General features: G+C 39.6%; 1 protein-coding gene across 3 annotated transcripts in view; it reads right to left on the bottom strand.

The window, feature by feature from the left end:
* The window catches only part of kif26aa (kinesin family member 26Aa), a 106,385-nt gene that overhangs the window by 12,614 nt on the left and 80,963 nt on the right, over positions 1–12,808 (bottom strand). For all 3 annotated transcript variants that reach the window (XM_058379579.1, XM_058379580.1, XM_058379581.1), the window contains 5 exons: positions 10,384–10,576; positions 4,401–4,604; positions 2,782–2,875; positions 1,338–1,600; positions 426–609 (listed from right to left, as the gene is read on the bottom strand). In XM_058379579.1, coding sequence (XP_058235562.1) covers positions 426–609; positions 1,338–1,600; positions 2,782–2,875; positions 4,401–4,604; positions 10,384–10,576 — 938 coding nt within the window. The remainder of the gene's footprint in view (positions 1–425; positions 610–1,337; positions 1,601–2,781; positions 2,876–4,400; positions 4,605–10,383; positions 10,577–12,808) is intronic.

The following is a 12,808-nucleotide window of genomic DNA, read 5'->3' as shown; positions in this document are numbered from 1 at the left end:
AAAATGAGCCAATCACTATATGAATCTAGAATGATTGACAGTTGCATAGGTATATATGGAAGCTCCGCCTCCTTTCTCTCAACTCACATTTGTAATCTTCTGTATTCTCTGGGTTTTTTTGCTTGCTTTCTGTCATGAGAGAATGTTTTGATGTGAATATAGTTAAAAGTCAGTTAATTATATTTAATAAAGGTGCCACGGAAAAATCTCAGCCAAAATGAGTCAAATGTGACAGCTTTTTTTTGGCTGAAAGAAGCACTTCTGAGAGTTTTTACACCCCTAATGACAGATCTGCCAAGTCCATTAGTGCCAAAATCTGCTCAAAAGTGGTCACTGGAGAAATATTCAAGAGGCGTTTGAGAGAAAATGCCTGGTGTGAACGCCTCTCCTTAGACAAATGACACAAATAGCGTATGAGGCCGTACTTCCTCCTTTGGCGCTCTTCTCCAGGCGGTACTGGGTGATGTGGAGGGTGAAGAGCATGTGAGAGTTGCACTGCTGCTCTTCAGCGTTTTCAGCTCTGGTAGTACTCCGTGCCGCTAAAGCCGAGTCCAGATAGAAGGCAGCTCGCTCTGCGGTAGATGCCCTCAGCTCGCTCTGATTCTGGAGCTGGAAAAAAAAACAAGATCATGAGGAAAACAAGGAAAGAAGGCAATAAAGTCCTGGATCCTGGAAGCTGGAGCTTCTCTATGGAGAGATGGGCTTCCATTCAGAAGGAAATGTAAATAAATCTGTAGGAAATCCTAAGCCAATAATAATAATATATTTTTAAGTTAAAAAATAATTTTAGGATTCAGTTTATTCTGTTCAGTAGGATAAACAGGACTGAAAAGCTGAATAATGAAAATAGAAAAAAAATTCTCTAAAATTTGTAATAAGAAATTAACACGATCAAAAAAATGATTATTAATATGACACAAAACTTAAATATTGCATTTTAAAATAAAACACAAAACTTTAAAAAATTAAAATAAAAAAATAAAATAATAAAAATAACAATAAAAATAAAATAGAAAAATTACTCATGGAAATATACATTTCCATATTTATTTATTTATTATCTATCTATCTATCTATCTATCTATCTATCTATCTATCTATCTATCTATCTATCTATCTATCTATCTATTTATTTATTGTTATGCTGTTGTTGTTTTCAGACAAGCCAGATTTTATTTTACTTTTATATAATAAGAATAATTGATTAGATTTTTTTAAATAAAAATGTATATTTCTATCAGGCTTTACACCTAATAATATAGGGAATTAATAGGGAAAAATGTCATTTCTACCCCACAGGCAGGTAAACAGAGAAATCCCAGCATACAGCCCTGTACCTGTGAACCGGACACAGGGTCCTCCTTCAGGTAAACTCCTGCACCCTGGACATCCTGGAGCGTTCCTGTAGAGACGTCAGCTAGAAGATCAGTCAACAATTCATCCCTCCCGCTGATCTCCACGGCCGAGACTCTCACGGAGAACCGAGCACCAGCCTTCTCTTTCCTCTCCTCGATCAGCTTGAAGAGCCAGGAGATGGCACACGGGGCGACGCCCAGGCTCTGAGTGGAAGCGTCTTTACCGATCATGGTGTAGGTTTTACCTGTGAAGAGCATCAATCCACGTTCAGAGAGGCTGCTGAGGCCAAATGGTAATTTAAAAAGTAGGAAAATTTAAAACAAACCCTAAATGAGGGAAGATGTGTATAAATTATTCATATTCATTTTGAAATATTTCAAAATATCAATAAAGCTGAGGTTGCATAAATAATAAATGAAAAGACCCAAAAACCCATTTATCTCACGTTGTATCACAACAGAGTAAAAATCAGCAGCGTACAATATATGATAATATTATTCATTATATATTTATCCGTAATAAAACCAGAGCTGTAATAGGGACTTAATCAGATTTGTGATAATTAATAAGATATACAGTATCACGCTGTGACAGGAAGAGGCTTTGCAGTGGGGGGTTTGGTGTAACACAACAGGAGGCACAGTGTGGAAAAAAAGCTAAAAAAACAAAAAAGAGCCTGCAGTGAGGCACAAAACCCCGTGACCAACAATGACATGGGGACTCATTAAAGCTATAATTAATCACATCCAGCGCTCCACATTTCAACACAACATCAGACGTCACGTGTATGTGTGATTCTATACAGCTCTCAGCATTGAGCTAATGCATCTGTTTGACTCGCTAAAGAATTCAGTTTACTGTATTTCAAGCTGTAAGGAATAAAAGACTCAGCGTCATGGTGTTAAAGGGACAGAAATCATCAGCGCAGCTGCTGTTACACCCTGAAGTCACATAACAACACTTTAATTCCTTTTACACAGTGAAAATTAGCGATCTTTCAGTATAAAGAGTTATAAACAGTCATTCCATCAACACACTCTCTTATTAAGACCCAAACACGAAGTGTAAACCCCACTTGAAGATTGTAACACTAGAGACTCCTTACATTTTTATTATTATTTTTTAAACATCTGATTATGTGTGTCTGACTAATGAGTCCCTGTGAACGAGCTGTTACTACAGAAACGATAACGAATTAGAATGAGTGAAATAAATGAATCCAATCATGTGATTTATGTCAGAGCTTTAGTTACTATAGAAACCAAATCAACATCTCATGACCAATCAGAATCCAGGATTCAGCATCATTGTACAACACACTACAGATTATTATATGACTTTTTGGATTCTTTTCACAGGATATAAAACAGAAGCGTGTATTAGAGCAACTAAAAAAAAAAAAACACCAACAAAAAAAGTGCTTACCGAGGTGGGCGTGTCCGAAACAGAAGATGCAGCCGTCTGCGCCGTTGACAACAGACTGAATGACCTCCGCCACCGTCCCTGAACACAACTCCGCCTGTGAATATTCAACAAATATGCAAATGAGTCTATGGCATCATTCAGTGACATCATCTGGAGTAGCTTTCTGAGAGTACTTTCCCCTGAAAAGAGGCGGAGGAAGTTGAAGACGCAGCACCACAAGGACCGTTCATTACATCCGATCCACATGTCAAGCATTATGGGATGATTAAAGGACGGACGGATGAATGAATGATGAATGAATGAATATTAAATGAAAGGTATTTCATGTGTTGCATCACATGTTGCTAAGGCTCTGTGCTTTTGTTAATGATGTCACTGAGCCTCATACAGCATGGAGTGATTATCACCTTTACCTTCAGGGTAACATAAAGAGACAGGAAATATGAATGTTCACTTTTTTTTACACACTGGAGTGTGTGTCTGCCTGAGGAAAGTGTTGTACTGTCTCTGATGTCGGCTTCATCAAAGCGTTCTCTTTTCTGAACAACCTAGACCTGGTGCTGATACTCAGAACTGATGAGACTGAGACACTGGAGAGTTTTCCTTGATGTTGGTGTTCATAACACATGCATGAGCCCCAACATTTGACATATAGTTAATTTCCAGGCTTATTCCAATAGGGGTAAGCTGTAATAAAGACTGAACAGTTGACTAACCAATGCTTGTTGACATTAGGTTATTAGCTATATTCATTACGTAGCATTACGATGCATTTCAGAGATTATAAACCGGACGGCATCACAGAATTGGCATAAATGTTCATTAAAGTCTTATAAGGGCCAACTAAAACGTGTAAAACTTTTGTACTGACATAAGTGCAAATATTAAAGCAACTTACCGACACTATGGTGTCCATAAGGCTACATAAGACCATAAGCACTTATGTCAGTGACAACTTTTTTTTTTCAAACATTTTAAACCATTATTTCAACAGAAGTCAGATATGACACAGACTAAGTCAAGTGACAGATTTTTGTTGACATAAGGTTATTATAAAACTTTCCAGACTGCTACTATGGTGTTCATAAGGCTACATAACACCTGCATAAGCACTTTGTGACAACTGACATAAATTTACATAAACATTATTCCATCAGACATCAAGGCTTATTCCAAGAAGCTATCATAAAGTCTATGTTACAATGGATTTTTTCTCACATTAGGTTGTTATAACACTTTCCATGCTAATGGCACAAACAATATCTCCCCAATAACAGTTCAAATGTACATAACACTTTACATAAGGGCAGTGTTCATAGGGCTACATGACACCTACTTTCTACTAACTGACATATACCAACAAAGTATATGTTAAAGAGTTAAGTGAGCAATTGTTGTTGATATAAGGTGGTTATAACACTTTCCAAGCTGAGTTATATTCGATTAATGTTTTAAATTTAAAATTATGTGTAATAATTGTAACTATTAAAACCTTGTGCTAAAAAACATTAATGTCACATGATGCACGTTATGTCACCTTTATGTCAATAGCATTACCTATCTGATACAGAATGATGTCATTAACATTTATAATGCACAAAATGCTGCTTAAAACGTACTTGTGAGGCATCCTGGGTGAAGACTGCATCAAAGTTGAAGGTCTTTGGGGCCGTGGTGGAGGAAAAGCGTCTCTGACCTGCAGCACTAGTCGGAGGCTCGCAGAAGGTCAGCTGCTTCTTATGAGCGTCCACTTTCAGGAAGGACATGGACTCAGACGTGTCCTGCTCGCCTTTAGCAGGACAGATGCGCACCATTACTTTAACCTGAGAGGAACACAAAAAGAAATTCTATAAAAAAAACTTGGCTCTTAAAATCGGTCAGAAATTCAGCAACATGGAGAAGATATTAGTTTGTTAGTTTGTTCTGGGTCCGAGTCTTCAGACCACATCGTAACAATCCTCTTCAACTCCAAATCTTCACTCTTAACTTCATCCAATCCCTTTTCTTCTACATCATCATTAAGGTGATGCTCATTTCCACCTCTGTGTGCTGGATAAACACTGTGTTTACTGGTCAGATTTTCTATCCCTGGTCTTTCCTGCTTCCAGCAGAGACTGCTTCAGAGCTATAAAGACTTCACTCAGCTTCACTAAACACTAACCATAGATACATATGAAAGAATATTTTTTCCAGGAAGTGAACCATACATCAGACATCAACCACCCAGCCAAAATCCATATCATACCATAATTGCATTCACATCGTTATCTGCCCTTAAATTATTTTCGGGCTATGCCATCGGATCAGTATCTTGGCTGTCCATCAAAACAGGAGACAGGCGGTAAAGAGCGAGGCGTGATATGTGATTACATTAATCTGAGAGTCTGGATTCCGGCCCACACTTCCTCCTTCCTCCAACATGAACACAGTCGGAGGACAGACAGGAACTTCTCCGTAAAGCCATGCCAATTTCTTCCATTGTGGCTGGCTGCCACATCACACACTGAGAGAGAAAGGTGATCTCTGTAAGCCTACAAAAATACAGTAATATTAACTTAAATATTAAGCTACGGCGTCTCGGAATGCAGAATCAGGATTAATCCATATCAGGAAGCAGCTATGAACTACATTAACAACAACAGAAATCTAGGAAATATAAGGTGGTTGTGAGAATCCATATTTTTTGTTTATTTGTTTGCACTGAGGTAGAGAATTAGGCTGCTTTATTTTATCATCACAGTGTATGTAATCATATATCAAATAGATGTAAAAGTGATTAGGTCTGCTTCTGAGCCAGTATTCTTATAAGTGGCTAAATCTCTGTCCAGTTGTCACTGCTCACAGATATAAATTTTTCAAGAATGCTAGGTCTGGTGTTGCTGTGACTCAGCTATCCCTCGGAGCAGTTGCTTCCCTTGGCCCAGATGCTATCTGATGCATAACACCCATAATAAACCTCACAAATCATTACGCCATTCCACACATCCCAAGGGTTCTGCTGTGCTGAGTCCACAAGCAAGCTAAACAATCTGCCTTCAGCCTACAAGCGGTCCATACCTAAATCGATCCAGCCATCAAAACATTTACTCTGTGAGATTGGAGGTAGAGGGGAAAAAGTGGCTTACATTTGGACAAAAAAAATAAGACTGAAACCTGAATTTTCCAGCTTTAGATCTCATCAACTTAGCAGCTGATATACTGGTTGGACAAAACTAGGTACAAATTAATATCAATAAATGTTTCTCTTTTTTCATTTCCACATTTACATTTAGTAAAATTACACTACCTATGTTCTAATCTGCTACTTCATTTACCTAGATCCACTGAGTGGAATATTTCAGCCTGATCTGCATTTTATTTTCCTCAGTAGATTTGCACTGTAATAACTCAGTGGACCTCATTAGGGGTTCCTTCACTCTGCCTTGATGCAAAACTCATTAGGAATTTGCAGCTGCCGGCTTGTAATGCCAGCTGTCCATCTGTAACACATTGAACAAAACAATTTTCTAAACGCAGGTCTATGGAACAGGTAGCTTTGCTAACTGTGCAGGTCTCAGAAGAACCAACAAACTAATCCCAAGTTCTTTTTAACAGGAATCCATTTCTTACACCTACAAATACGTGCTAAATTACCAAACACCCGCTTCTCTGCATGATGACATGTTTTGTGGCATGACCACCTGAACTCAAATCACAACTCTGAGAAATCTATTATTCCTGTGATTCAGTAGCTGATACTGAAGACAAAATAAAAGATAATGGAAGTAGTAGTGGTTAAGGCTCTGGGTTGTTGATTGAAAGATCTAGCTTCAAGCCCCAGTACTGCCAAGCTGCCACTTTTGGGCCCCTGAGCAAGGCCCTCAACCCTCTCCACTCCAGAGGCTCTGTATCACAAGTGACCCTGTGTTCTGGCCCCAACTTCCAAAGTTGGGATATGCAAAGAAAGAATTTCACTGTGCTGTAATGTATATGATTCTAACCCTTTGAAAGATCCTGGTAAGATTAGTTACAAGCTACCTTTTTCCTAAATGTTGCAGATTTGTCATGAAATTGCATTGAAAAGAGAAGAAGCTAAACTTATTACATCCACTGGTTTTAGGAAAATCAACTGGTACAGGGGAAATACATCCACTAAAAGTGGATAGTGGAGGGACAACATCAACTGGTAGACTGGGAACACCTCCACTAGTATTGGAGAACATCAACTGGTACACTATGTAACACCTCCACTAGTATTGGAGAACATCAACTGGTACACTATGTAACACCTCCACTAGTATTGGAGAACAACATCAACTGGTACACTATGAAAAACCTCCACTAGTATTGGAGAACCACATCAACTGGTACAGTGAGAAACACCTCCACTAGTATTGGAGAACAACATCAACTGGTACATTGGGAACACATTTGCTGGTTTTGGGGACAACTTCAACTGGAATTGTGAAAATACATCCACTTGTATTAGGAGACAACATCAGCTCCTAGACTGGAAACACATCCACTAGTATTGGAGGCACAAAATCAACTGGTACACTGGGGACACATCTACTAGTACTGGAGGGACAACATCAACTGGTACACTGAGAAACATCTCCACTAGTATTGGAGAACAACATCAACTGGTACATTGGGAACACATCCACTAGTATTGGAGGGACAACTTTAACTGGTACAGTGAGAAACACCTCCACTAGTATTAGAGAACAACATCAACTGGTACATTAGGAACACATTCAGTAGTTTTGGAGGGACAAATTCAACTGGTACAGAGAAAATGCATCCACTGGTATCAGGAGACAACATCATCTGCAACCCTGGGAACACAGCCACTGGTATTGGAGGCACAAAATCAACTGGTACACTGGGAACACGTGCATTTGAACAAAGAAAACACAACCACTGTAACTGAGGGGACAGCATTCACTGCTGTTTGGAGAGCGCATCAACTGGTACTAGAGGAGGCTTTACCTTGTAACAGGAGAACATAATCTACTGATTTAGGATAAATGCACCCACTGATACACTATAAATAGAGTAAATTTGTCTCACAATGAGGGAACATCATCCACTGTTACACATAGACTGCATCCACTGGTACCAGTGGGGCGGTTTTCCTTTGTACTGGATGATGGATCCCCTAATATCAATTGGCTGGTTCTCTTTATTGGGGATATCCCAGGGTCCCATGGAAATGGCTTCCCCTTGCCAGGTAAAGGGCATCCAATGATATAGACGGAACATTTCCACTGGTATCAGGGGAGGGATGTCCCTTGTTTTGGGAGATGACACCTCAGTTATCAAGGGGTGGCTACCCCTTTTTTATGAAGGAGATGGCATCAGCTATAGAGGACACAGCAGCACTGATATTCTGTAAAATTTTACATTTGTCCTATGTACAGTAGACTCAGCTAGTGCCACTGCTTTTTATCCTCTTTCCCCACTTTCGCTACCTCATGCTGTGCTGCCAGCCAGAGGTAATATTTAGGATCTTGTATGGACTTGTCTTGAAGGTGAGCTGAGGTCTTGTGATGCACCGGGATTCAGGGGGTCCCTGAAGGTCTCCTTAGTGAAGACTGAGAAGGTGATGTCATTGTCTTTGGTGGAACAGTTGTGGGAAACCATCTCCCTGGAGAGTTTCCTGCACCGTGAACCTGCACTGCCTGTATGAGATAACTGGTCTATTGCTCTACTTTCTTCAGGAACACACACTCCTAAAACTGGGTTATGATCCAAATCATTAGCAGTTTAGTTGATCTAAACCCACAGATAATCTAGGTTGGTAAGTTAATAAAAGATGGTTTATAGAAGGCTGAAAATGTACCGTGATGATGCAGGGAGTTTGCAGGTTTTAAGCAGAGCGTGGATCATGTGGGACATGGTTCAGCTGACACTGCTATAAATGCAGATCAGCAGATGTCTCGACTAGTCTTGTTCACACATCCTGATGCTAGCTGTGAGACTTGTACGAAGACGGCTGGCAGCGCTATATTAGAATAATGTTTACTCATTTAGAAGTCTGCATGTGAATGTGTGACAAAAAAAAATCACTGTCACCTCACTCCAAGATTCAGCAAAAAAAGCTCTGGCATCCACTGGATTGAAAACAGCCAAGGAGTTTCAATGCTAGTCAGCGGAGAGTAAATAAATAAAGTTACACGGTTAGACACTGTGACTGCACTACACCTTACATTAATAAACCTGGAAAACAGACTGGGAATCAACTCAATTCATTTTATCTGACATCTTTCTGGGTGAAGGCAATGTTTTTGTTGTTGTTGTTTTTTGTATTTTGCTAAAGCAGTACATGATGTAATAATCAGGACGTCAGCCCAAAAAGGGTCTATAAGTAAGAATAATAAAACCATAATATCATTTTAGCTCCACCCGCACACACCAGTGCACCAGTAAAGTGCTAATAATTTGAGCATGAGCATGATAACAGATCAGTAATTCAGCACAAATCTTAGCTTAAATCTTACTGATCTGATTAGAGATTTAATTAATAAGCTGACTAATTTAATTATAGTTAATTAAGTTGGAATTCTCCATTATAATCTGAGACGCTTCAATCAATGTGTCCTTCAGCATGGGGATGGGTTACAGAGACATACTGAGACCCATAATGTGTTATTATGAGCAAGAAGATTTTAGCAGTACAAACATTTGCCTTTCAAAAATTTTAAAAAATAAATAAATAAAGGGGTACATATAATTAGATTGATAGAGAACATTGAGATAGAGGTAATATATTTGGAATGAAATTATTTATTACCAATATCTTAGATATTATATCTTTTGAATAATAAATAAATAAATAAATTCTTGTAAAAATAGTTACTTTTTGTTTTTTATCATTATTTCTCTCAACTTATTATTTATTATTGAATTATTATTTTAATATTAAAATGTATTATATTATACATATTTATTATTATTATTATACATTAATTCCGCTTTTTTTGTAGTTTAAATCTGTACTTCTTATATCTGAACTTGATTTGATAACTGAACTGAACTTCTTGAATTAGAATATTTTTAATTTACCCAATCCTGCTTTTATTTTTAAATTGATCCTCTGTTTATTTAAACTGGGCTCTAAGATGTCTGATCATCTGCAAGCCAGGAGCTGAAAGGAGTGACCCATGTGTGTGTACATTATGAGCTCCTGACCCTGATGTACAACATTCTGCCTGTGTTAAACTTTTCTTGGCCTTTCCAGAATAAAAACTGCTCTTTTTGTCCACTTGCCCCCTGACGTGACCTCTGACCTGTCCAGTTTTCCCACTCCCTCTGGCTTCTCATCCCTCACATTCAAGAACGCTATCTGAGATTCCCAAATAGCTATTTGGAATTCCATCACCCTGGGAATTGGGACAGCTGCCTTCTCCTGAGCCGTCACACACACAGCCGTCTTTGATGGCCACTTGACAACTGTCCAAGACGACATTCTTACAGATCGATCTTCAACTCGAATGTTTGTTTTTTTTTTATTCAAAACAAGACACTCATTGTTACAGTCCAAAGCTAACGTTGACGTAAGCAGCATTACATCATCACTATGCCCTATATATCACAGCAGCCTCGGATACATGAGTGTACCTTGCCTATCCCGGGGCAGTCTTTGACCTTTGACCCCGCCCTGAGCAGGCACGGCGGGACAGGTGGGGGTGAGAGCTGCAGCACGGCGCTGAAGCCATCCGTGTAGAAGAGTGGTTCATCTGGGTCAGGCGGCGACGGCGGAGGAGGAGGCTGAGGCTTCTTCCGTTTGGAGAGGTTCAGCTTCTGAGCAGCCCTGAGGAAAATAAAAACATGGAGCAGATGGAGGTCAGAGAGAGGTCAGCGCTGTGGAACTGATATGGAGTAAACACTCAACTGGGCTTGTTTTCCTCTAAGGATTAGTGTTTAATAACAAATAATCTGCTCTCAGGGCTTTCACATGGAACGCTAACTGTTAGTCTAGACATGTGGGCTTTTTATAGGAACTCTGCAGATTACATCTTATATTTACATGGAATCATACTACACAACACACACACACACACAACACACACATTATATTTTTTGTCTGTCTCTCTCTCTCTCTCTCTCTCTCTCTCACTGTCTTTCGCCAATATTCAGTGTGTCTGTTTGTGTCTATCTGTCTGTCCATACATCCTTCTGTCTGCCTGTCTTATTCTCTGTCTGTCTATATGTGTCTATTGCCATCCATCCATCCATCCATCCATCCATCCATCCATTTGTCTGTCTGTCTGTGTTTCTGTTTGTATATACATCCTTTTCTCTGTCTGTCTGTCTGTCTGCCATTCAGTGTTCAGCTCAGTGTTCAGTTGCATTATAACACACACAGTATTTACTTGTCTACACTAACTGCTTTTATCTCAGTTTTTTTAATGTACTTCATCTGCCTGAATATATGAGACGTGTGGAAGGAGTCTCCAGTGTCAGAGTTTTGTCTGAGTCTGAATTAAAGCTCTGACGTTCATCTTTCATCACTTCCAGGGAGAAACACACCACTCTGTTGTTGTATTCATGACTGCATTTATTAAAGCTGTATAAAAACTTTGCTGCTCTTCTTCACCCTCATCCTCTTTCTTTTGTCGTTCTCTCTTTCTTTTCTTTTCTCCTGATCTCTCGCTCGTCCTGGTTCGTCTGCGGTGCAGCATCTTCAGGAGAGCAGAATCACTGTGTAATTACATACAGCCTCCGTGAAGGACGCCGAGCGAGACAGTCGGGGAATTCAAGTGTGTGTGTGTGTGTGTGTGTGTGTGTGTGATAATGACCCAACAGCAAATCCTACAGGGTTTTGAATAAAAAAAAATAAAACACACACCCACACACACTGTTATTATACATTCGTGTTATAAATGTAGAGACAGGAAGACTGGATGGAGGGTAAACACGTCCCCACAGTCATGTGCCAGTTCGGATTCTCCGTGGCAGGAATATTGAATTTCCATCAGAGGCGTGAAGGAGCGCGGCAGGCCCAGGAGGGGGGGGGGGGGTAATCAGACGAGAACGAGGGGAGAGAGAGAGAGAAAAAAAAAGACGAGAGAAAGGAGGAGGGTTTTTATTGGCATGTAGACCGAAGGGACAAAGCCTTGCTCTCACCTCTCTGTCTTCCACTCAGGCTGGAAAACACACTCGCTAGAATTTTTTATGAAGAATTGAGATATCTTTCAGGAGCGTATCGGGTTCAGCCTCGACATGATAGGCTAAGCTCTGACTCGCTGGAATGAACACTGACAAGGTGCAGACACCTGTTACATCTCTTCTTCCCTTCCAGGACTCATACTGTGTTCAGTGTTCAGTTCAGTGTTCAGTATTCAGTTCATTTTAGTGTTCAGTTCAGTGTTCAGTTCAGTGTTCAGTTCAGTGTTCAGTGTTCAGTTCAGTGTTCAGTATTCAGTTCATTTTAGTGTTCAGTTCAGTGTTCAGTTCAGTGTTCAGTTCAGTGTTCAGTGTTCAGTTCAGTGTTCAGTTCAGTGTTCAGTATTCAGTTCATTTTAGTGTTCAGTTCAGTGTTCAGTTCAGTGTTCAGTTCAGTGTTCAGTGTTCAGTTCAGTGTTCAGTATTCAGTTCATTTTAGTGTTCAGTTCAGTGTTCAGTTCAGTGTTCTGTATTCAGTTCAGTGTTCAGTATTCAGTTCAGTGTTCAGTTCAGTGTTCAGTATTCAGTTCAGTGTTCAGTATTCAGTTCAGTGTTCAGTTCAGTGTTCAGTGTTCAGTATTCAGTTCAGTATTCAGTTCAGTGTTCAGTTCAGTTCAGTGTTCAGTATTCAGTTCAGTGTTCAGTATTCAGTATTCAGTTCAGTGTTCAGTTCAGTGTTCAGTATTCAGTTCAGTATTCAGTTCAGTGTTCAGTTCAGTGTTCAGTTCAGTTTTCAGTGTTCAGTATTCAGTTCAGTGTTCAGTATTCAGTTCAGTGTTCAGTTCAGTGTTCAGTATTCAGTTCAGTGTTCAGTTCAGTATTCAGTTCAGTATTCAGTTCAGTATTCAGTTCAGTGTTCAGTATTCAGTTCAGTGTT

Source organism: Hemibagrus wyckioides, linkage group LG25 (assembly GCF_019097595.1).
Source record: "Hemibagrus wyckioides isolate EC202008001 linkage group LG25, SWU_Hwy_1.0, whole genome shotgun sequence".
NCBI lineage: Eukaryota > Metazoa > Chordata > Actinopteri > Siluriformes > Bagridae > Hemibagrus > Hemibagrus wyckioides.
Note: the sequence above shows the minus strand (reverse complement) of the source record. Positions and strands in the feature narration are given on the sequence as shown.